Source organism: Astatotilapia calliptera, chromosome 5 (assembly GCF_900246225.1).
Source record: "Astatotilapia calliptera chromosome 5, fAstCal1.2, whole genome shotgun sequence".
NCBI classification, from domain to species: domain Eukaryota; kingdom Metazoa; phylum Chordata; class Actinopteri; order Cichliformes; family Cichlidae; genus Astatotilapia; species Astatotilapia calliptera.
In genome coordinates this window covers 16,615,272-16,639,619 of record NC_039306.1, presented here as the reverse complement: position 1 = coordinate 16,639,619, position 24,348 = coordinate 16,615,272, and the positions used below count along the sequence as shown (strand labels likewise).

General features: G+C 40.5%; 2 protein-coding genes across 6 annotated transcripts; both read left to right on the top strand.

Moving 5' to 3' along the window:
* The first annotated feature begins 1,279 nt into the window (after positions 1-1,279).
* zmynd10 (zinc finger, MYND-type containing 10) lies at positions 1,280-9,577 on the top strand. 2 transcript variants are annotated; one of them, XM_026167565.1, is made up of 12 exons: positions 1,280-1,485; positions 4,899-5,007; positions 5,118-5,234; positions 5,312-5,365; positions 6,542-6,679; positions 6,765-6,853; positions 6,958-7,052; positions 7,236-7,408; positions 7,828-7,953; positions 8,040-8,161; positions 8,251-8,376; positions 9,329-9,577. In XM_026167565.1, exons 1-12 carry the CDS (start codon positions 1,397-1,399, stop codon positions 9,408-9,410), a joined length of 1,320 nt encoding a protein of 439 aa, XP_026023350.1. In that variant the 5' UTR covers positions 1,280-1,396; the 3' UTR covers positions 9,411-9,577. The 2 variants fall into 2 exon arrangements, with proteins under 2 accessions (XP_026023350.1, XP_026023349.1); XM_026167564.1 differs by having other exon boundaries at positions 4,896-5,007.
* A 293-nt stretch (positions 9,578-9,870) lies between these two features.
* On the top strand, positions 9,871-24,307 carry LOC113022310 (ras association domain-containing protein 1). 4 transcript variants are annotated; one of them, XM_026167567.1, is made up of 7 exons: positions 9,871-10,177; positions 12,379-12,738; positions 13,698-13,822; positions 22,527-22,631; positions 22,723-23,008; positions 23,097-23,212; positions 23,306-24,307. In XM_026167567.1, exons 2-7 carry the CDS (start codon positions 12,420-12,422, stop codon positions 23,450-23,452), a joined length of 1,098 nt encoding a protein of 365 aa, XP_026023352.1. In that variant the 5' UTR covers positions 9,871-10,177; positions 12,379-12,419; the 3' UTR covers positions 23,453-24,307. The 4 variants fall into 4 exon arrangements, with proteins under 4 accessions (XP_026023352.1, XP_026023353.1, XP_026023351.1 ...); XM_026167568.1 differs by having other exon boundaries at positions 12,340-12,738; XM_026167566.1 differs by lacking the exon at positions 9,871-10,177 and having other exon boundaries at positions 12,238-12,738.
* The last annotated feature ends 41 nt before the right edge of the window (positions 24,308-24,348 follow it).

The following is a 24,348-nucleotide window of genomic DNA, read 5'->3' as shown; positions in this document are numbered from 1 at the left end:
CAGACAGCTTTGAGCTGATAAGAGGGCTACAGTAACTCAAATAACCAGTCGTTACAACCAAGGTATTCAGAGGAGCGTTAATGAAAGCACAACATGCCAAATCTTAAAGTAGATGGCCTACAGCAGCAGAAAACAAGGCATCGGGTGCCACTCCTATCAGCTAAGAACAAGAACCTGAGGTTGCAATTCACACAGGCTCGCCAATTTTGGACAACAAGACTGGAAAAATGTTGCCTGGTCTGATCTCAATTTCTGCTGCAACAGTCCAAAAGTGGGTCCAAACCAGTACTAACAGGGTCTATCTAATTGGTGATTTAACAACTTTCTGATATGTACGAACTAGAGTACATTATACGTAAAATAATTTGTTTTGACCAACAACATGAATGATTTAATCCAAATAGTATGGTCTGATTGATTTTTGCCATGAGGACATTGTAGACAGGTGCAGCTGCTACACATTTTTATTTTATTGAATAAAATTCAGCCCTGAAGGACAGACCGTTTTAGTAAAGACTAACTTCATCCAAGGACTGTGAGGAAAAAAGCAGGAAAGTCATCATCATGAGTCACCTGCAGGTTAGGCTGTCTCTCTTTTGCTGCATACTCTGGAGTATGAGCAACAGGGGAAACTTCGAGTCACCAAAAAGAAAATCACTGGAGTATGATGAAGACATCCATTAAAAAGGAACTAGCTACTCTAAAAACTTTGAAACCAGTTGTAACAGGGTGAAGCTGGTAATCAGGTTAATTTACAATAAGCTGGTTATCATAGTTTTGTATTTTACTTTTTATTCTTTTTTTTGTTTATGTGTTCAGCATTTTCTTGTTATCCATTCATTTTAGTTTTATTATTACCATCCTGGTTGAGTTTGAACATTGAACCTTGGGCTATTGTGAGAGTGTAATGGTTCATTTAATGGATAAAATCCTCCTCAGCCTATGAGCAGACTATCTTCTGCAGGTCTAGTATCTTGATATTACTAGGACCCTCTTTAGGAATATTTTGTTTATGTTGCTTTAGTTATAATTTACTTAGTTTAATTAATATGATGTCTGCACAAGGAAAAAAAAAGTTTTCTGGCGCTTTGCTGATGATGTCATATTTCACAACAACTCACCTTGGATTATTTTTATTGACATAACTGATTTTTTTTTTTAAGGTTTTGCCAGAAATGTACAACTGTATTATGTTGTGTATTTGTTTGAGGTTCTGCTGCCCCTCTATGGCGGGAAAAAAACCTGCACCGTTCCCTTGGTTTTCCGTAACCATGACAACTACCGGAAACACTTCGTGTTGCTAACTTCGAACCGTTAACAGTACGAACAAGTCTACTCAAGCTCCAGTTAGACAAGTCATTTATTTCTTTATTGCGTAATATCTTTTCTCAACGTAATGGATACATCAGTGATTCTTCCCGTTGAAGCGGAAGGCTTTATCCAGAGTCTGGAAACTTTCTCCCTCAAGGAAGTGGGCTCAGAGAGGTGAGACGAACCAACTAACTCTGCACCTGAGTTAAATTAGCTTGTAAACACGATGGAACGTACAAAAAAGGGAAAAAAGAAAGAAAAACAATGTGATAAATAAATAGAGACTATATTAGATTATTTCTCATTAGCCAGTACAGAGTGTAAATGCTAAATAAGGGAGCTTAATGTGCTTTGTTATACAAATAAAATAAAATAAAAAATCAACCCAAAGCACTCAATGGTGCAAATTAAACAGCTGAAATTGAGCAAAACGTCAGATTCAGATGTAGTTATAATATTGCTATCATATATAACTAAATAACGCTGATTGCATTTTTGCCGCGAACCCATGCAGACTGTAGGTTTGAGCATTGGAGGGGGCCCTCAGCCAAGAAATTCACATTTCAAACACTTACTTATTTCTGGTGATGCTTTTGTCCATCAGTTTTTGTCAATGAGAAGTAACCATCACAATACAACTCTGACCTTCTGATATTCATATTGAATATGAAAGTGCAGCAGCCAGAGCTCCCCCCCCCCCCCCCCCCCCCTTCTCTTTAATTCAACCAAATATATCATTCCTTTGTGAAATAAACACATCAATATATATACCAATTATTTGGGTAATAAAAACATCAAGAGCTAAAAAAATTTTTTTATAATGTGCAGGAAACCATCTGCTACACTTAGGTCCATAAATATTTGGACAGAGACACTTTTTTTTTTCTAATTTTGGTTCTGTACATTAACACAATGAATTTTAAATTAAATAGCTCAGATGAAGTTGAAGTGACTTTCAGCTTTAATTCAGTGGGTTGAACAAAAAGATTGGCTAAAAATGTTAGAAACGAAAGCATTTTAATCCCTTCATTTCAAGGGCTCAAAAGTAATTGGTCAAATTAAATAACTGAAAATAAAATGTTAATTTCTAATATTGAAAAACCCTTTGCTGGCAATGACAGCCTGAAGTCTTGAACTCATGGACACCCCCCGATGCTGGGATTTCGCCTTTTTAATGCTCCGCCAGACCTTTACTGCAGCGGCTTTACTTTTAATGCAATATTTTCCTTACGGGAGACTTGGATATTAATACACCTACCTCCTGGAGAATGTTGTTCACTTGTTTGGTTGTTGTGAAACGTTTTCTCTTCACCATAGAAAGTGTTCTGCTATCACCCAGGACTGCCGTTTTCTATGGATGGCCAGGTCTTTTTTTGTTGCTGAGTTCACTAGTGCTTTCTTTCTTTCTCAGGACCTAACTGTAGACTTTGCCACTTCTAAACTCGTAACAATTTCTCAGATGTTTTTTTTTTCCCTCTGTTTTTGCAGCTTAAGGATCACTTGTTTCACCTGCATGGAGAGCAAAATCTTCCAAATGCAAGCACAACACCTCAAATCAACTCTAAATCTTTATCTCCTTAATTGATAATGACATAATGAGGGAATTGACCAAACCTGCCCATGAAATTGCCTTTGAGTCAATTGTCCAATTAGTTTTGGTCCCTTTAAAAAGAGGGTGGCACATGTTTCAAGGGGCTGAAACTCCATAATATAGCTGTAATTGGAATATGTTTCAGTAAACAAGTAAAAACACAAAACTTGTGTCAGTATCCAAATATATATGGACCTAACTGTACTTTGGGATTTAATGTAATACATTAAAATACATTATTAATACCCTTTACAGGTTCAATAGACACACAGGAATGTCTCTTCTGTCCTAGTTTTCTGCTTCGTTTCAGACACAAGTAAAGTTGCCTTAGTTTCCCAGTCTGACTTCCTTCTTTTTCCTCTTTTGGCTTTTTCATGATTATCAGCCTGCCTGTGTATGGCACCATAACAGAGGTCATGCAGCTGCTGCCTGACATCGTAGCACTGTCTAGCTGTGTGAATATGTGTGTACGTTGACTGCGTCTCCCCAAAATCTGCACATATAAAGAAACTTATCAGTGTGGTCAAGTATAAAAGAGAAATGCATTCAGGACTCTACAGCTCATGACGTGTTTCTATTTTCTCCACTTCCTCTTTGCGTCATTTTGAAAGAGATAGAGATTTTTTGTCAGATCTTTGTTCATCAACTTCTGTTGGTTACTTTTAGTTTCTTTCCCTTTATTTGTGATGACAAATCTGGTCCTTTTTTGAGGCTTATCAGTCATTTGCATGTTGTGGTGAATCCCCTGAGGTTCTGGCCATGTAGTCGTCTTGTGATGTTTATATTGAGAAATATGTACATCTGCATCCTGTGAATGTTCAACCACATAAACCTAATATGTCTCTGATAGATTTTGTTATTAACCCACATTATTACCGTCTTCACTTGCATGATTAGCTCTTTTTTTTTCTCCTGAAAATAGCTTTTAATCTATGTGATCTATTGGTTTTTGACTGGTTGTCAAAAAGGAAACATCTGCCAAAGAACACTGTTAGTTTTGACTCCTTGAAATCAGTGTATGTTTCAAGTTCTTGAAATATAGATTAAAATCTACACAAACTAAAACTGACACTCTAATTTGCGTAATTTGACGCACTTTACTCAAGCATTGTTTGAAATTGAATGCACTGAAGCAGAGAGCCTGATAATATGTGTCTTTTAAATACTTAAGAGAGAGATGATCTGGTCCAGACAGATAAGATTCTCTGTAAAGAATATTCAAATCAGAAGTTATACTTCATTATAATAAAGGCCCTGGGCCTTGACTAAAAGGAACTGAGAGTTAAATCAGACTTATTTTAGAGCTAACTGGGATTTTTGTTGTGTGTTAGCTTTTGCATTCTTGTATTTTTACTTAGTTTTTGTTCCTGCTTTGGTTTATTCTTTCTTCTCCTGTGTCTTGGTCAGATTGTCCGTCTTCATTTGATTCCCTGGTTTCCCATCTCATGACTTGGTTTTCCCTCTATGTCTTTAGTTTTGGGGTTTCCTGCCAGTTTTTTGCAGCACCCTTTGTTCACATTTTATGAGTCAATAAAGCTACTTTTGCATACAGAGATTCTGTGTCCTGCTTTTGGATTCGCTCCTCATTACATCCTGATAAAATCTGGAGGTAGCTTCCTCATGTTTGAATTTCTCTCTGGGGACAGAAATTGGACTCCCTGCTGCCACTCCATAAGTATACCCTAATTCTGTGCATTTCGGTGTGATATTCGATGATTTACACACTTAGCTGCTGTAACTGATTGCATTCAATTGCTAACTTGACCCCATTCAGTCGCAGACTGTCTACAGACTGATTCCATCTTATGTCAACATATAGAGCAGATTTTGGTGACAGTGTTGGTATGTTGACAATCTCAGCATCAAAACATAACTTTATCTTATTGAATAACACTAATGTAATATTATGAGTATTGTGACAATATCATGTCATTGGTTGTCTGGTGATTCCGACCTTTAGAAGTGATGCTTTTTTATTGTCTTTGTGTGCTAGCAGATGGTTCAAGCAGCATGATTATATTGAGAAACTTAACATGCAGGCAATACTGAATGCCTCTGCCATGCACGATGAGTTTGTCAAGGACCTCCTGGTTTCATTTGGAAAGGTGACTGCCACAACTGCATATAAACAATAATAAAATGTCAGCTTTTACGCAAGCCCTTTTACAATTTTCTAAGAAGTGCTTAGAGGGGAGTGATTCCTTTCCCTTTCCAGATACACATCCTGGTCCATGAGATGATCCTTATTGAGGTGTGGAAGAAAAAAGTGTTTCCCATCTTATGCCAGCTGGAGGATTTCAATCCAGAGAAGACTTTTCATCTTTACATGGTGGTGAGTGTTAAATGAGATGTTAAATGAGCAGCTCACATTGCTCATGTTTCATGTGTTCTGTTATGACTCCTTTTTAGATCCATCATGAAGCCACCATCATAAATCTACTTGAAACCATAATGTTTCACAAGGTCAGTAAGAACTCAAATAATCCCTACATATCTTAAAACATTTCACACACCAAGAAAGCACGGACTGTCATTCTCTGAGAACATAAATTGTAGGGATGGGTACCGGTGTCCGGTGCCATGATGGCACCGGTTCTGACATAAACGGTAGTAACCAGACCGAAAAGCAGCGCACATTTCGGTGCTTTATTTCGGTGCTTTTTTTTCCTGAGCTGTGATACACTTCTAGCCAATCATTTTACGTTTCCGAGGATAGTAGGCGGGTCCAGGTACGTACGTTCTTTTAGAGCAGAGCTACAGATTAAAAATGTCCAAGGCGAAGCTGTCAAAAGTCTGGCTGTACTTCACAGCAAAATATGCAAACTCAGCAGCCTGCAACAAGTGCTTTAAGCTGATACTGTGATACTGTCAAAGGAGGTAACACCTCAAATCCGATGAAACACCTGGCGACGCATAGCGTTTTTTTTAAAAGCCCAGAAATGCGCCATATGATAGCTTGCTGTGAGACCTCACACCAAGCGCATCTACTGTGCATGGGTTGCCTGTTATCGGACCCGGAGTTAGCGGGTCACGAAGAGTAGAGTCCTGGCCCCTAGCCCTGCCAGTGTAGCAGAAATGATGAGGATGATGATGGCAGCAGCAGCCGTTCTTCTCTGCGTGAGTAGCTTAATGTTGTTCGTGTGTAATTTACGTTGAGTAGGCTAACCACGTTATTACATTAATGCATGTAAGGTGAACTAGCAAACATCATCATAGCTACATGCGGCTGTCTTCTTGTTTGATGGCAGATACTCCCTTCACCCTGGCCAAAAAGGCTAAAATGACCAAAGAAAAAGTGGAAAACAGTTAAACATGAGAGGTTTTTGGACAAAGTTTGTTTTTTCCATTGTTTAAGCACTGCTTCCAGCCAAGAGTGATGCCATAAATCCCCCATAGCTGCAGAAAAGGCTAACACCGTTATCTTTTTACAAAAAACCAGCTGAACATGAGAGGTTTTTGGACAAAGTTTGTGTTCTCCATTCTTTAAGCACCGGTTTGAGCACCGTTTGAGCACCGGCACCATTTCAAAAGTACCGATTTGGCACCGGTATCGGATAAAACCTAAACGATACCCATCCCTAATAAATTGTAAATTAAGCATTATGGCAAGTGTTCAAGCGGTTGTGTCTTGTTATGCAGGATTCATGTGATGCAGCAGATGACTCTCTTCTTGACTTGGTGGATTACTGCCATCGAAAACTCACCCTGCTGGCGAGTGAAGCGATTAAGGATGTTGCTGTGACATATGACCAACACAAACAGACATCCTCTCTAGAGGTGAGAATGTATGTTTTGTTTTTGGTTTGACACATTCGCCGAAGTCTGTCGCAAACTTTTGAACGCTTTGTTTTGTTTCTTGAAGGAGCTGCAGGTGCAGAGTGCAGCTTTGGAGTTTGAAATCTCTCTGAAAGCCGTGTCAGTGCTGCGCTACATTACAGACCACGCAGACAGGTATGGCGCCCTGGAATTCACTTGGTTATGTTCTAGTGGAAGTATACTCAGTATTACACTGAGAAACACGTTGCAGCTGACCAAAGGAAAGTGTTTCTTTGCAGCATCAGCATTATCAGTCGAATGCTGTGCACCCATAACCTTCCTTGTGTACTGGTTCAGCTGATTGACCACTGCCCCTGGAGTCGCTGCAGAGAAGGTATCACCTCAAACATGAGATTGGTGTTGATCTACTAATCTATATCACTGGTAAAAAAAAAAAAAAACAAAAAAAAACAAAACTTTAAAGGCTTCTAAAAGCTACCCAAGCCAGGAAGCTTACCTTTCACACCTGCTAAAGTTTCTTACTATTCAATAACCTACTCATTGTCTCCCACTGTAGGTAACGTGCAAAAGCACATTGATGGCAAGTGGCAGACGATACCTGTAGAGGATCATTTAAAAATGAACAAACTGGACGGTCAGGTCTGGCTTTCCCTTTACAATCTGCTGCTAAAAGAAGAATTCCAGAGAAAATACAACTTCAACAGTTTCAACAAGAGCCAGCTTCTGAAGGTATACAGTGGATGATTGTTTTATTATAACTTTAGATGCACTGATCATGCAGAGTTGTTGTCATTCATTGCCTGTGCTGATATTAAATTGGATCAACTCGTCCGTCCAAATGGCTGCTGGATAGTAGCTGTAATCTGGTGTTTGGCAAGTGTGTGAGTGCCGGGTTATTGTCCTCCAGCATCATATCTCATCTCCTCCCTTGTTAGAGCACACATTCAGTTTCCAAGGGTTGTTTTGACCAAGATGTTTCCTCCTATTATGAGCTTTCTCATCCTCTTCCTGCTCCATTAATTACATAACCAGCCAGCCATGTGCATCCTCCTGTAATCACATTTTATTCTTATGCAGTCTGTGTAAACTGATGATTCATACATTGTTATTCTTGCTTCACTGTATTTGTTGTCATTCATGTGCCACAGCTCAGAGGTTTCTTGACTGATGTCTTGATTGATCAGCTGCCAAATCTGGTGGATCTGCAGCGTTTCCTGGCTCATCTTGCTGTTTCAGATCCAGCCCCTCCAAAAAAAGAGCTGATTTTGGAGCAGGTGCAGTCACACTCACAAATGTTCACTTATCCCTGTACCTAAACAATGTGCCTGTTCGTTTACACTCGGCTCTACTCTATTTATAGATCCCAGAAATGTGGAACCGCATTATCAGTGAGAATTCTAGAAAGTGGAAGGCAATAGCAAAGTATCAAGTCAAAGAAACATTCAGCCCATCTGAAAGTGACTTGAGACAACAGGCCCAGAGGTAACACTGAAAACACAGGTCTGACTGATTAGAGAAGGAACAGAGAAACGACTCAGGCGCTCTGAATAATCAGCGCTTGTTTTAACTAGGCTGGCCCAGACGTACAACTTGGATGTAATGGAGAGTTTACTTCCTGAGAAACCAAAATGTGGATCCTGTGGGAGAGAGGCCACAAAGAGATGTTCTCGCTGCCGAGGAGAGTGGTACTGTCACAGGTACTGACAGACTCTGAGCTGAGCCTGAAGGCAAAGCTCAGGGCTGTTTTAACACATGCATGAAAGTCCTGCACCTTCCTAGGACTCTGTCAGCACTACATGCAAAACACCAGGACACGACCACATGGTTATTACACATAATGCACCACACACAATAATCATAAATGCTAGCAATGAAGTTGGCCACTTCCATAGGTTACGTTGTAGGCTACAAAGATTCCCTGCAGAAGTGCACATGTGAGAGTCACTAACAGTATTAAAGATGGCCTTAACCACCATGAGCTCATTGGTTTTGGACTTTGCAGCTTTAGTTTTAGTTTTTGGTCACCACCGTTTTCATTTTTTGAAGCCAGGTTAGAAGCCAGTTACCTTATATAGATTAGAGGGTGGAGTCCTAATTTACTTTTTGCGTTTTTTTCGTTTACTTTTTGTTTTTGAAGCCAGCCTCGAAAAGCTAAAAAAAGTGTTTGTGTGAATGGGTGAATGTGGCAAGTTGTATAAAATACTTTGAGTTGTCAGGTAGAGTAGAAAAGCACCATATAAAAACCAGTCCATTTACCACTGGTAGCGAATGCGTGTCATGTGTGCTGCCTCCTGCATGCTCACGTAAACCACACAAAGTACTTCCAGTACTGCAAAGGTGTCTGAAGGGGAATAATTCCTGCAGATTACCACAAGTAAGACAAAACAAATGTGCTGCTTCTCTTTTCAAAATATCAAAAGGTCACGTGTGAGAGCGGCTCAGTACTTTCCCCCTCTCACTCATCGCTCCTAAGGTTTTGATAAAGTTGACGTAAGCCTCGCCGGGGCACTGAGAAAGAAATTTAAACACATTTGAGAAACAAATGGAGTACACAGAGGTGTGTTTCTTCAGTATTGGATGCAAAATGCATATTTTTGTTTAGAATGTGCTAAATGTCTGCGTTATTATCTTGCTGATGTATGTTTTCAGAGAGTGTCAAGTGAAGCACTGGCCAAAACACAAGAAAGCCTGCCAGCTCATGACCGAGACCACCGAGAAGATCATCAGCTGAGGGAGACCAAACGGCTCTTTCTGTGGCTGATGACAGAAAGAGAACAGTGTGTTTCCTTAGTAGCCCGACACATTTATACATAGACTCTTTTTTCTTTTATCATTAAAACTGTTGAAGAATTTAGGACGTTGTAATCAAACTGCAATAAAGTTTTAAACCTGCATGCATCTGTGTTTGCCTGTTTCATCAAAGTGCCAGGGAAGCGCTGCATCTTCTCTTTCACCAACAGCACCGTTTTGACCTTTGTATGCAATGCAGAGAAGGTACGAAGCAAAATACCACAATAACCCATTTTCCTATTGCTTTTAGGTAGAGCCACCCAGTTTGAAGCTCAGGTCTGTGATGCGTTCAGATAGTGGCTTTAGGAGTGGGGAGGGGGACTTTGCACGCCCACTCAGCTGTGCTCGGGACTCAGAAGCACCCCCTGTTTGAAAACATTCCGGATGTCGGTGCAGCTCAGTCTCATCTCACTCTCTCTTTTTCATGATGGGCCGCTTCCTCCTGCGCCGCAGTCCGACTTGAACAGATGGGTAACATCTTGAAAGACGTGCTCCGGCTCTGCCGTGAAAAGGAGGGCCCGGGGTTTCGTTCGCTGTAAGCGGCTGGTGATGAGAAATTATTTCCAGAGATGTCGCCGAGACTGCACACCTCCGTTATTTGGAAACCTTAAGACATTTCAGCGGAAAGTTTTTTTTTCTTTTCGACCTCGGATGGAAGAACTTTTGAGACAAAGCGGTAGCCACGGGGCTGTTTTCTCCCGTGTTTTGGTGAGTTAGACTTAAAATCACTGGATTTTGTTTCACTTCGCTGTTTATGAGTGACTAGTTTAATATGCAGCTGTGTTGGGAATTAGGTTTTGAATGATCTCCCCGCGTGTGTTTTTTTTTCATGGACACGGAGCTGATATATTTCTACTACTAAACTGAACTACATTTGACGGCACATGTCATTCTTTAGCTTTTTGTATTATTGTTAGGCTTAATTCTACATGACAGTGGTTTGAGGGGGAAAATTACTAAAGTAGAAAGCAATAGTACTACTTAGTGCAAGTCTACAAATCTTCGTTGTATTTTATTAAAGTTTTAAGGTATTTGTACTCAGGGGCGTTTCCATGATTTTCTTTTTAAACAAACAAGAAAAGAGGGTGGTCCCCCAGGATTTCAAAATAAACACCAAATTAAACCACTTGAAAAATGATTGGAAGTTACGTGAGTGTGAATTATTTTGTGGACGCGCATCCTCCCTGAATGGAGATGTGGCTGACCGTCAACAGACCACAGTACCGAAACAACTACAAAGTGACAGAGCTAATAAAAAGTAGTTTGATTACAGTTACAGATATGTTTTTCCACACTGAAAGGTAGTAGGAAAGAGCAATGCCACATACAGTAGGAGAAATAATTATTTGATCCCCTGCTGAATTTGTAAGTTTGCTCCCTTACGAAGAAATGAAAAGTCTAGTCTAGTCAAGTCTTTTCACCGTAGCTTCATTTTAATGGAGAAAGACTGAAGGTTAACCAAAAATCCCCCCAAAATAAACCCCAAAAAAGTGATTTGCATGTTATTCAGTGAAATAAGTATTTGATCCCCAAATAACACATCATTTAGTACTTGTTGAAGAAACCCTTGTTGGCAAACACAGTAAGTGTGTAAGACGTTTCTTGTACTTGGTCACCAGGTTTTCTTCCCACACACACATATCTCAGGAGGGATTTTGGCCCACTCCTCTTTACAGAAACTCTCCAAATCCTTTAGGTTTCCTGGCTGCTGTTTGCCCCCTCAGTGCAGTGAAATCGTCCTGTACCCCAAAGCATAATGTTTCCACCTCCATGCTATCTCTTCCTCCAGACACAGCAGGTCGACTTGATGCCAAAGAGCTCCATTAAGGTTTCATCTGACCGCAGCACTTTCTCCCAAACCTTCTCTGAATCACTTGGGTGTTCTTGGGCAAACTTCAAATGTACATGTGCCTTCTTGAGCAGGGGGACTTTGTGGGTGTTGCAAGATTTCAGTCCATTACAGTGTAGAGTGTTGCTGATGGTGTTCTCAGCAACTTTGGTCCCTACTGCCATCAGATTATTAACAAGCTCCTCCCATGTAGTTTTGGGCTGATCGAGCACCTTTCTCATGATCATCCTCACATGAGGTAAGATCTTGCATGGCGATCCAGACCGAAAGTTCTCACCTTCTTGTCAAGCTTCTTGCTTGTTGCTGATGTTCTTTTAGCCCTTTCCAGACCAAAGAGCCTTGGACAGCTCTTTGGTCTTGCCTATGGTGATAGTGAGTTTCGAATAAAAGAAGAAACTGATTATCTGGAGACAAGTGAACTTTATACATGTAATGACATTAAGAGTATGTTTAACTGATTGGTTGAGCGATTAATTGTCACGTGGACACACAGCCAATCCATGGAAGTCAGAGTGTGTTGTAGAAGATTACATATTTACCTTACTCAATGAGTTTCATGACTTGATACAATGTGGGGTTTTTCTGGATTTGTGATTGGTATTCTGTCTCTCTCCTTCAACATGAAACTACCATAAAAATTAGATACTGTTCATTTCTTTTCAAGCGAGCAAACTTACAAATTCATCAGTTAATCAATCAAATAATCAGTCAATGAATTGTTTCTCCCACTGTATACTCTTTTATTTATGCTGCTTTATGTTTATATTTCACTGCTTGTAAACTTTTATTCTTCTGAATTTGCAGACTTGAGATTTGCATAAAAAACTGTCCGTTTTTAAGTTATAATGCACTATTAATGGTGCAATGGTGCCAAACAGTCAGAATGCACCTTGACAATATATAACATCATTATGCTCTTTATGTGTTTAACCTAACTGTCCTACTAAGAGTACTACTAAGTACATTCATATTTGGTACCTTAGTACATTAAGCTGAATTAACACTAACTTCATGATTTCAGGTTGCACTCTGATTATACAGAGTCTGTGTTTTTTGTCAGTTAGTGATAAAAATGGAGGAAACCCGGCCCTGAGTGACACAATGTCTTGGGAGGAGTTCATCGAGCTCCGTGACCTCAGGTCGACCAAAGAGCAGATAGAGCTGACGGGGACGCGCGCTCCGTGCTCACCTCCGCGCCTAGAGAGAACCAACGCCCTGAGGATCAGCCCGGGAAGGGTCCCAGACCTACTGAGTCGTGTGGGCATTATCAGAGTCCTGAGCAGCAGCCAGGACCCACAGCTCACAGAGGAGAAAGGAGAGGGCCACGACTTCCAACCCTGTAGCCACGCTCAGCCCACGTGGTGCGACCTGTGTGGAGACTTTATCTGGGGCCTTTACAAGCAGAGCCTGCGGTGTGTCAGTGAGTTGGCTTACATATGCTTTTTGTGCATCTGGGTGTGTGCATGTGTCAATGCTTTGGTGCATTTGCATGAAATGAGCGTACTGACAGAAAGAGGAAATTTACTAACACAGAGGAAGAGGCAACCACCAGTGTACCTGCAAGCCCAGATTACAGTCATTCCAGCCTGATGGCTTAAACAAGGCTTCATACTAAATAAACATAAATGCTCTCTATGTTAACATTCTGGAAAAAATAAAGAGAATTGTTGCCTGTACAATTTTTATAATTATTCACATCTACCCAGTATCTAACCTGCATACACTTAAGGGTTTGGTTATTGTCTAGGCTGAGGTTCAGCTACACTCATATGTGCATTTGCAAAAGTTTCATTAACTGAAACCCACCTAAATAAAGAGCAGTGGTTTGTACAAAGCATTTAGTGTGGGGAAATAGGGGTCCCTTACTGTAACCTGAACAGGAAACATTGTCACAGTCTTTGCAAAGAGACATAAGCTTTCCAGCTGACTATATGTTTTCACAGCTGCATTCAGCTGATTGGAATTGCTATTTATATTTCTTCAAGTATTTGCAATTTATTTTATATACGTGACTATACGGTCTGGTACTTACATAATGCTTTTCTACACTATTGAAGCACTGCTGCATTCACCCATACACTCGTTTGTATGCATAAGCACTTTTAATCTAAGATTCACACTCCAGTGAATGCAGCCGGGCAATTTAGGGTTCAGTATCTTACCTAAGGATATTCCAACATGCAGACCAGAGGAGGCAGGGAATCAAAACAACATTGTTGTTTTACTAAAAACAGTGAATAACTGCAGGTAAAACTGTAGTAACCTTTACCCTCCAGCAGAGGAGAGGCAATCACACTTACACAACATTATGACTTTCATTTTGCACATTCTCATGTATGGCAACATGAGTCTAAACTCTAGGACTTTCTTCATTTACAGATTGTAAATTCACATGTCACTACCGATGCCGTGCCCTGATTCAACTGGACTGCAGCTGGGAACGAGGCTCCTTGGCTGACCCCACATGTGTCGTGGAGTACACCATAGAAACGGACACAAACGTGGTAAGGAGCTGTGCATTAGGAAGCTGACAGCTGACACGGCGCCCCTTTATTACTTTACTACCACCTTTGTTCTTAATCAGCTGCGTTGCTAGTTGGTTTCACTTGCTTTTTTATGCTAGCGTCAATGTCGCAAACTTTACACCGCATAACATACATCATTTCTTAAGACCTCTGCACTCTGCATGTTATGCAATGCACTGCCTGTTTTGGATTGCATGTTACTGTACTAGATAGGAAAGAAATCAGGAACAATAACAATAAATGCACACAGTTCACACCTCTTTACTAACTGCACACGATCAACTGAAAGTTGCACCACTCTTTCAGATTTAGTTGTATTTACTCTTAGCATTGAAACTCCAGACAGGACAAACATTTCAAATATAACATTGCTCAGGGGAAGTAAAGTCTTTCAAAGGGGAAGCTTGTCTGCAGAGGAACAGAAAATGTTACCTTGAACACTTTTTGTAAAATGTGGCTTAGTTTAGTCAGTCACAAAAGTGAAATGTCAGTTTTTAAAGTACTTAAGCCTGTTGTAAAACCTATGTGCGAATATGAAACATTCAAGAAAAAAAAACAGAGCACACTACAGCAACAAATTTTCATAAGAATCATTGTCTATTGGGCATAGCATAAAGTACAAATACAGACAGGTATTGTCCAATCTACAGCATTAGTTTTATGTCTTAGTTCAGAAAAAGAAAGCTTTCATAGCAGTAGTAGTAATAGTAGTTCTGTCTGAAGTTTTTTTTAAATACAAAACTGGTGTTTTTCCTTCCCACTGTCACCATGTTCTTGCTCATAAGGGGGGTCGTTTGATTTTGGGGGTTTCTTTGTATTATTGCAGGGTCTTTACCTTCCATAATAAAGGCCTCGAGGCAACTGTTGTTGTGATTTAGTGCTACATAAATAAAATAAAATTGAATTGAATAGTACTTTATGGATTCCTGTGAAAAAAAGTACAGCCCATGATTCAGTAGCTTGTGGAACCACCTTCAGCAGAAATAACTTGCGCAATTATTTTCTGTATGACTTTATCAGTCTCTCACATACACATGTGGGAGAATTTTGGGTCCACTCTTCTGCGATGTTTCTCACTGTTGAGGTTTGTTAGTTTATGCACAGTTGTCTGAAGATCAGACCACAGCATTTCAGTAGGTTGAAGTCAAGCGTTTGATTGGGCCATCTTGACTCTTTTTCAGCCATTCTGTTTTAGATTTGCTGTTGTGATACGGATGATGGATGGCCTCACGTTTGACTCTAGATTATTTAGGTGTGCATGGTTGACTCAGTGACTGCCCAGGTATTGTGGCTGCTGTACAAGCACAAATCATTACTCCTCCACAACCATGCTTGACAGCTGGTATGAGGTGTTTCTGCTGATATGCGTTGTTCTATTTTCGCCAGGCATGCATTGTGGCCAAACATTTCCACGTTGATCTCATCTGTCCAAAGACCTTTTTTCAAATTGTACTGTCATGAATTTTAGCATTTGACATGCTAACTGAGGCCTGTAGAGTCTGAGGTTGGAATACTTTTTATTTTGCTGAGCATTGCTCTGTCTCTGGGTGGAATTTGCTGGAGAGATTGTAGGATTATGTTAACACACACCTGAATGCTTCAGACCAGCAAACTACCAAAACATCTGCTTTTATAGAGGTCCTCAATCTTGCTGATGATCAGTTATTAAGTTCATTTGATTAGCAACACCTGCCTGCTTTTTATCCTCTTAATTTCTATACCAGCAATAAGAATGTACTTAACTTTTAAAATCTCTGAAAACTTTCCTTCTTACATAAACTGTAAGCTCAGAACAAGCAGCTAAACTATTTTTAGATTTTCCTATCATATAAGTATGAAGTACCAGGAATTAGTTAACGGGTTCAGAGAAAATCTTTTATTCTGTTTTTAATGGGGTTTTTCAAGGCCAGTTAGGCTGCTGTATTCAATAGTAGAAGAAATCCCATCACAATCTTTTTTTTTGTACCATGGTAGTATAATCCATTAAGTGGGAACTTAGTACAGTAGATATCCAGCAGAGCAGGTATCTTTTCATCATGTTAGCTGTTATTATTCACTTTATTAAGCGCCTGTTACTTATCAAAAGAATATAACTACAAACATAAACTTGAGCAAGCCGACACCAAGGCATGGCTAAAAAAACATGTTGGTATTTGAGCTTTTGTGTGCACACTTGCAGTCCTTGTATAATAGCAAAATGACTAGCTGCCAGGAAAATAACAGTCAAATTCAGAGCATTAAAAACCAAAAACAAATCACAGATATCTACTGACATTTTTGCAATACTACCCTCTGCAAACTATCATTCAAATGTTTCACTCTTAGCTCAGTAAGAGTGGGCTGCTCAGGTTAATATTTTGAACTGTTAGTTAATATTTGAATAATAAAGATGACACCGAGTCATACCTGTGCTATAGACATGCACAACCAGTACATAAATGTATGTTTATTGCAGTCATATTGACTGCTTGAGATGCCTGTACACCAGTGTGCCACCACTAACTTCAGATGCACCACAAATATTTTTGTTTTTGAATCAGTCCTGGTCGGCTCAATCTAAGAGCAGTATGGAGGTTTTCTGGGTTTAGCACCGGAAAACTCATTAGTTCACATTAGCAGGTTTCAGTGTATTTCCTTTTAATACATATCTGATCATATTTACCCTCTCCTTATTGATCTCTAAATGCACAAAGATGAAAAGAGATGTTCAAAAATACTTGAATCACTGTGCTGCTTGCTCTTGAATTGAGGTTCTTCTCAGTGTTATTTCCATATAACATGTTAATACCTTATAACATAACATATTGTCTGTGAAAACTATGGATGTTTTAGGTGAACAGAGGCAAGACTTTCATAAGACTTTGTCAGAAATTGTAAAGGCTGGACAAAAAAAACCAAACTAAACAACTGGTGTCCTGCAGTTTGAATGACGGTTATTTTGTAGCAATTTTGTCAACGTGTCTGATTTTAGTTATTTGGTAGCTAGATTTAGCCACAGAATATACAAACTTTTACATAAGTCTTTTCATCTTTAGTCATTTCACAGTAACACCTCCCCTGCTGGTTTGGGAGGTTTTTCCATTGCTGCACACAGGAACTGAAAATCTGGGCTGCAGCTGGAGCAGTTTTTTTTCTCTCTTTTAATTAGTAATCTAACACAGAGCTGCATTTTTCCCTAATTACTTAATGTGTGACCAGAAACTGTTTTGACACTAAAAGCTGATCTTGCTTTTAGTCTAGCTTTACAGATTTTACAATAAGATTAAACAACCCCCCCCCCCCCCCCCCAACAAAAAAATTGCATTTGGTCCTGATTCGCTACAGTATGGCACATACGTTATCTGTCTGTATCAACAGCTATACTTTTTCATTCATTTAGGGGTTTTATTTTTTCAGACTGATATGCGTTTTTGAGAGAAAATGTCATTGCAACATTTCAGTGCTCGCTGTAATATATTTAGATTGCTTGTATTTTCTGAACAGCCATCAAAAAAATAAAACATATTATATCTATATTAATTAAAATCAGGGGAGGGGAAGAAAATACCCAGAATAAGCAACTGATGAATAATGTGAAACGCATTTTGGTGAAACTGACTGTGAAACAGTAGTATCATTATTAAAACAGGAACTGCCTTCCAGTCCGTGTCAGCTGGGTAGGCTCCAGCACCCCCGTGACCCTAAGTTGGACGAGTGGTTAAGAAGGTGGATGAAGTGATTTAAGGATCATGCTTTTTCATGTGACTTTTAATGTGCTCATCATGTGGATTGTTTCATAGCTTGTACAACTGTATAGTTTTATGTTAAGGGAGGTTTGGGGTAATTACTTTGGCTTATCTCGACTTGAGTTTAGACAAACTACTGACGGACGAGACAGAAAGTCTGTGTTCGAAATGAGATGGATTTGCAGGAAGTGGATACTCATGACAGAGTCTATTTATGCTTTTAGTGGGGGATGGGTAGTAGAAACAGGAAAGATTCTTATGGTGACTTCTTACATTTCCTTTGTGTTCAGGCACATGTCTTTTAGCTAACTGCTATACTTCCAGCCTTCTTGACATAATTACACCCCAAAAGCTGAAATAATTCTTTAGAAGTCACCAACTCATATCTTGGTATAATACAACAAATCGTCAAATTGAGCTACCAAGTTGAAACACGGGTATGTCTCAAGCCCTGTAAGCTTTTATCTATATCAGATGTTATGATGTGTTTCCTAGCAACCAGGCCTAAATGACCCATATTTAGCATTTGTGCACTTACAGTTGTGGTCAGAAGTTTACAGACTCATCGTGGGCATGAATGTGATGGTAGTTTTGGTCTTTTAATGATTTCTTTGAACAATTCTTTTTTTCCAGGGTGGAACAATTGGACAGCATTCATCTTTAATTCCTTTAAAAAAACAAGAATTGGGTGCAGAAGTCAGAATTTTGGATTTTCTCTAATCCACATGGGCTCAGAAGTACATATACAACTAAGCCAGTATTTCATTAAATGTTCCTTAGCACCTTAATGCAAAGCTTTTGGTTTCCATCAACAAGCTTCTGGCATGATTCTGTCTGACCACTCTTCTTGGTCGACTTCATTTAATTGGTTGGTTTCCTGGCACAGACGTGTTTTCAAGCAAATTTTCAAAGGGGTTGAGGTCGGTGCTTTAAAAAGGCCATTCCAGAAGCTTAATGCTAGCCTGCTTTTTCCATTGAAAAAAAAAATGTGATGTAGCTTTGGGATTATTGTCCTGCTAGAACAACTAATTCTGCACAAGTTTCAACGGTACAGCTGCTGATTTAATTTAGGTAGTCCTCCTTCTCCATTATTCTATCCACTTTGTGCAATATACCAGTACCACTTGCAGCAAAACAGCCACAGAACATGATGCTACTGCCACCGTGCTTGACCGTTTTTGTTTACTCCTTCAAACATAAGTCTTATTGAGGGCAACATTTCAATCTTTTTCTCATCTGACCATATGACTTTTCTCCAGAATGCATTTGGCTTGTCAGTGTGGGCAACTGCAAATTTCAGTCGAGCTTGAAGGTATTAGTTTTGGAGCAGGGGCTTCTTTATTGGTAAGCATCTTCTTAGTGTTCAAGCAGTTTCCAGGGCAGGCTTCAGGCTTCAGGCTTCCTGGGTTGTTTATGAACATCCAAACTATATTTCCTTTCATCTGAGGGTGAAAGTTTGGTTCTTCTTCCCGATCTTGGTAAAGTGGTGACACTAATTACAGTACAAGTCATTTAGAAATGCTTTCATGAAACCTTCACAACTTATTGAAATCTACAATTTGCCTTCCCAGACTTCTTTATTATTTTGTGTCAAGCAAATCTTTTTCATGTTGGCAAAAAAAACCCCAGAATAATTCAAACCCGTTCTCCCAATTCTTGTTCTTTTAAAGTAACTAAAGGTGTATCCCCACCCTGGGGGAAAAAAGGACAGTTCAAAGAAGTCATTAAAAGTCTGTGAAATTCAAAGCCATGATGAGAGTATTTTTCACAAGAACCACCTTTTAATTTTACATTTAATGGGTATATGTCTAATAAGTGTACTAGTACACCTGTTATTTTAGACCTTGTGCAGCTGACATGGTCCCTTAATCGTGAATAAATGTAAACACATTTTGCTGTATACAAACTTGTAATCAGCCCCATATTTATTTTGTATTTATATAAACAAAATCTACCAGAGGTGGTCTTTACTTTTCTCATTGGGAATATCAGTTTGCTGTAGGGCTGTAGCATAATGAATTGCATTGTGGGAGTTGTAGGCTCCAGTGTTATGGGATGGCATTTTTCTAAGAAAGTAAAATAATCAATACAGCACCATTTAAATTTTCTATTGATCAACACTGAATAACGAGACATAAAAACATAATAAAGCTACATAACTGTTAGATACGTTAGGTTGGCATGGTAAATACAGTTTTAATATTTGTATTTAGTGCAAAAGTTAAAAAATGCTAGCAGCGAGCCCCAGCATCACATGACTGGGTCAGCGGTCCGTGGGGACACAGAAGGTCCACCAGCAGCACCCCCACGCTGGGAAAAAAGGGCAGAAAGACGGGTGAAACAGGGCTTTGAGGAGAGGAGAGGGCTTTGGTATTTCCCGTGCTGTCCAATCACTGCCGGCTGAAGCGGTTTGTGTATTTCCAAACTCAGCGGACCTGGGTGGGGCCTCTTCGGGGGAAGGAAGCGGGGCATCTAGGGCGGGGACCTGCACACATCCTGTTTCACACAGAGTTTGTACGGCGGAAACGTGGCTGGTAGGCTGAGTTTGAGGAGAAGATTCGTGAGATCTTGTTGATAGTCGTCGACATTTTTTAGCGGTATTTTGTCCTGCGCGAGATTATTTAATATTATCGTTAAAAGCTAGCACTGTTGCCGGTTAGGACTTTTTGTAAGGCATAGTTCAGTCAGTAAATTCCAATTAAGCTCAATCGAGAGCGATTCGGGGTAACAGCGTAGTAAAGTTAAAGGTTCCCGACTCTCTTATTGGATATATGCCGGTAGTCAGCATGACCACCGCGGCTAGCAGCTCGGATAAAACTCCCTCCTTTGAGATGACCTGGGGCAGCTCCACCAGCAGCGGCTACTGCAGCGACTCGGACTCTGACTCCGAGTTCGAGCAGTACTTCACCGCCCGGACATCTTTCTTCCCCAAAATCCGAAAAGATACTGTCAGTCCCGCAGTTAAGCAGGTGAGAAATTTTACAAGTTTAAAAACACATAGGTTTCATAAAAATCATTAGCTTTAAAATAAAGGGGAAGTGAAACTGTGGGTGTTTCGCAGCAGGACTGTATTCTCGCGTTATTTCCCCATTTCTGCTTATTAGCTGTCAGTGTTGGGTCTGTTATTGAGTTGTGTTTGTGTTCTTTTACTTCTGGGATGAGTTGCTGGGCGTCCTACTTTGTAGATGCTGCTGGGAATGAGTTGTTTTGCTCAAAGGAACCCCAGCAGACTAGATGGTTGGCAAGCCTGCAAGGCTCAAGGGTGGAGTTCCTCTAGTTCTAAGTAAACAGGTTAAAGACTTGTGTGAACTTTTTAAAATGCAAATGAGCACTCGTTACGTCTAGATTACACACACATACCGGTATATATGTGTCTTGTTGTAACAAGCACAGACCCACAGATGAACCTGTGACGCACTCAAGTTTCCAGCCAAACACCCACCATTCATTGACTCTCAGGTTGTTCACATTAATTTCTCAGTCACACATGAGTCATGGAGTGTTTTGGATTTCTTCATTTTCTTATCTTTTAGTCATACGCACACCCACATGGGTATCGGGTTTCTTTCCTGTGAGATGTGGGTACAGTTTACTGTAGAAATATTTGACTCCCCCTTTGCCAGCCGGCAGAGGCACAGTTGTGCATAATTTTCTCCCACCACTTATTGACTTTATTGATTTGTTTAACAGCAGCATATTAACTCTACGGCCCATGGATCTCCCTAGACATTTGCAGCTATGGATCTTTCTGGATGTCTAATTAACAATCTTTCTTAGGCAGTGTGTGGTTCAGCAGATAATTAAGCAAAAGGTAGCCTATAAGAATTCGCATTTGTTTTTTAATCTCACATTTACTGGCAGTCCTGCATCTACAATATTGGCTACTACTCCTGAGAAAACCCCTACCATGAATAATTATAGTGTAAATTGGAAGACACAAGAAAACCTGATTTTTAATCTGGCAGCCCTGCATCTGCTGGGGGGGGCAAATGTGCATGACTGAAACATGACTGGGAGTTTGCGGTTGCTGAGGCAGCTGACTTCACAGGATGTGCCTGCAAAACAGAGGAGGGCATTGTCTCTCCCGCTTGTGAGAGCCTGTGAGGGGTGGCTATTTTTACATGAACACCAAGTTGAGGAATGCAGCGCAGAGCCGTTGGCCACAGTCATCATTGCAAACAGCTGCAAGTTGCAAACCCCCTCCCTTTTCCTCCCTCTTCCTCCTCCCTCCCTTCTCCCATCAGCCCTCCTACATGGAGGCATCAGAGCCGCTGAACTGGATTGGACAGAGCTGACATCATTGTGTTCGCCTCTTTTGCTGCGTTGTCCGGAAGTTGAAAGTCTGATGCAACTGGTGTTCGCTGTTAGAAATGCCGAACATCAGTTAAAACCAGCTTTTACTCTCGTGTTTCAGCAGTATTGCTGAAGAAAAAAAACACGGAAGACTTGTTTAAATCAAATTTGACTGACATTACAACTTTTTTTCCCTCCCTTGTTAAAACACCCTAAAAATGAACACTGGGCTTTTTCAACACTAATGCAGGGTTTTTCCTGCATATAATTTTTTTTTCCACGTTGACCAAAAAGATTTTGGCCAACCACCAAAGGGAAACCAACAGAACTGTGATTTTTAAACCAGTTGTTTTTAAATGGGGTTTAATTCACTTGAGCTTAAGATGCATTTTAATTATCAAATGTCCAGAAAAAAATAAAAAGGCAGAAAATGTCTTAGATTTTTCTTGAGTAAGTGGCCACGGGGACATGGTCTTGTGTAGTCACCCTCTCAAAGGCTCATTTTGAGCGGGAAAATCCCTGTAATGCTGTAAGACACAATCATATAAAGGGCCTTTCCTCTGCTAATCAGTGTTTTGTCCTGCTCTCTGGCTTGTCCCTGCTTTTTTTTGAGGTGAGCACTGACACCTGGTGGTTAAAGACTGTAACTCTTCTGTTCCTTCCAGGATGAACAGATTGAATTGAGTAAGCAGGAGCTGACAGTGGTGGACATTCAGCAGAAAGTGAAGGAGTACAATGCTCAGATCAACAGCAATCTGTTCATGAACATGGTGAGCTGTGATTCTTCACAACAAATCCCTGCTTTTCCCTCCAAAGCATTTTTATCTTTTAGTTTAATATTTGTTTTTTTCCCTTTAACAGAACAAGGATGGGTCCTACACCGGCTTCATAAAGGTGCAGTTCAAGCTGGCCCGACCCGTGTCTGTTCCCACCCCAAAGAAAGGAGGCAACGACACAGGCGGGAGGCGGGCCAGCGGAGTGAAGCGGCGCACCTCTTTCTACCTGCCGAAGGACGCGTCCAAGCATTTGCACATAAGTTCTCGAACTTCGGCTCGTGAGGTCATCGAGGCTTTGTTGAAGAAGTTCACCGTTGTGGACAATCCCGCCAAGTTTGCTCTATTTGAGCGCAGCGAGCGTCACGACCAAGGTATTCTGCTTTAACATTAAATCGTGATTTCGTTTCTTTTTTTATTTAATGTGTTTGGTGATCGCTAAATGGTTTCTTTCTCCTCCAGTTTATATCCGTAAGCTGTCTGATACCGAGCGTCCTCTTCGTCTGCGTCTGTGCGCTGGACCGAATGAGAAAGTCCTCAGTTTTGTGCTGAAAGAGAACGAAACTGGCGAAGTCAATGTGAGTAAAACATAAACAGCTCTACATCCAACACGTATGGATCGTTCACCTTCAGATATACCAATTTAACTTCTCTCTCGCTCTCGGTTGCAGTGGCATGCCTTCTCCATGCCCGAGTTAAAGAACTTCCTGCGGATTCTGCAGCGTGAAGAGGAGGAACATATCAAGCAGATCGTGCAGCGCTACGCGTTGGCTCGCACTAAAATGCAGGAGGCTCTGGCTGGCTCAACGCCCGGCTGAGATGCCTACGCTCAGAGGGGCTTTAGCGTGCACCTTTCGGCTGGACGATCGCCAGAAGTTGACCGGCCATCGATGCATTCAAAGATCCCAGAGAATCCAACTCCAAACGCCTCTTGGTGAACGAGAGTGTGAGACAGGGCGCGAGACTATGAGAGAGAGAGAGCGCTAGCGCGAATGTGCATGTGAGATGATGTGAGAGATGAGACGTGCCTTACACCTGGAGAGTCTGATGTGCCTGAGAGAATGAGTTGAGAGAATTGACGACTGGCAGATGAGACAGTAATGTCTTTAGCTTTTGGTTACTGTAGGATTATCCTGCACCTCAGCTGTGTTATTTTTCCAGAAAACCAAAATTGGTAATATTTCAAATAATGCATTTAATCCCCTTTGCCTTCACTCAACAACCCACCATAATAATGATGCTTCTCACCCTCGGGTTAAACACATACTTGCTGCAAGGTATTTGGATTTTCACTTGACCTAAGCTCCGAGTCTGCCATGTCCTCTCTTACACCCCTGATGGGTGCAACTCTGAATTTCACTGACAATTTGTGAGTGTGACTGATGTATGGACATTTGTATGGAACTATGAATGTCTGCGAAAACAGTGCCCAAGTCACCCTGGTTGACTGGAACCTTGAATGAATATTTCTTTGGATGTGTTTAACTGGAAGTTTCCTGTCATTCCTTTATATCTTTGTTTTGTTCTGTCCTTTAAAACAAAATGTTTGTCTTCTGTCACTCTGTTCACTTTCACTGTATGGAAGTCTATGCACAAATTTACTTGTTGTAGCAATCTTAAGAATGTCGTGACTAATGTGCACTGCGTTTAGTAAAGAATTACCAAAAAATCTATTACGTTTTTGTATTTTTTTTCTTTTTTTTACAGGTGCAGT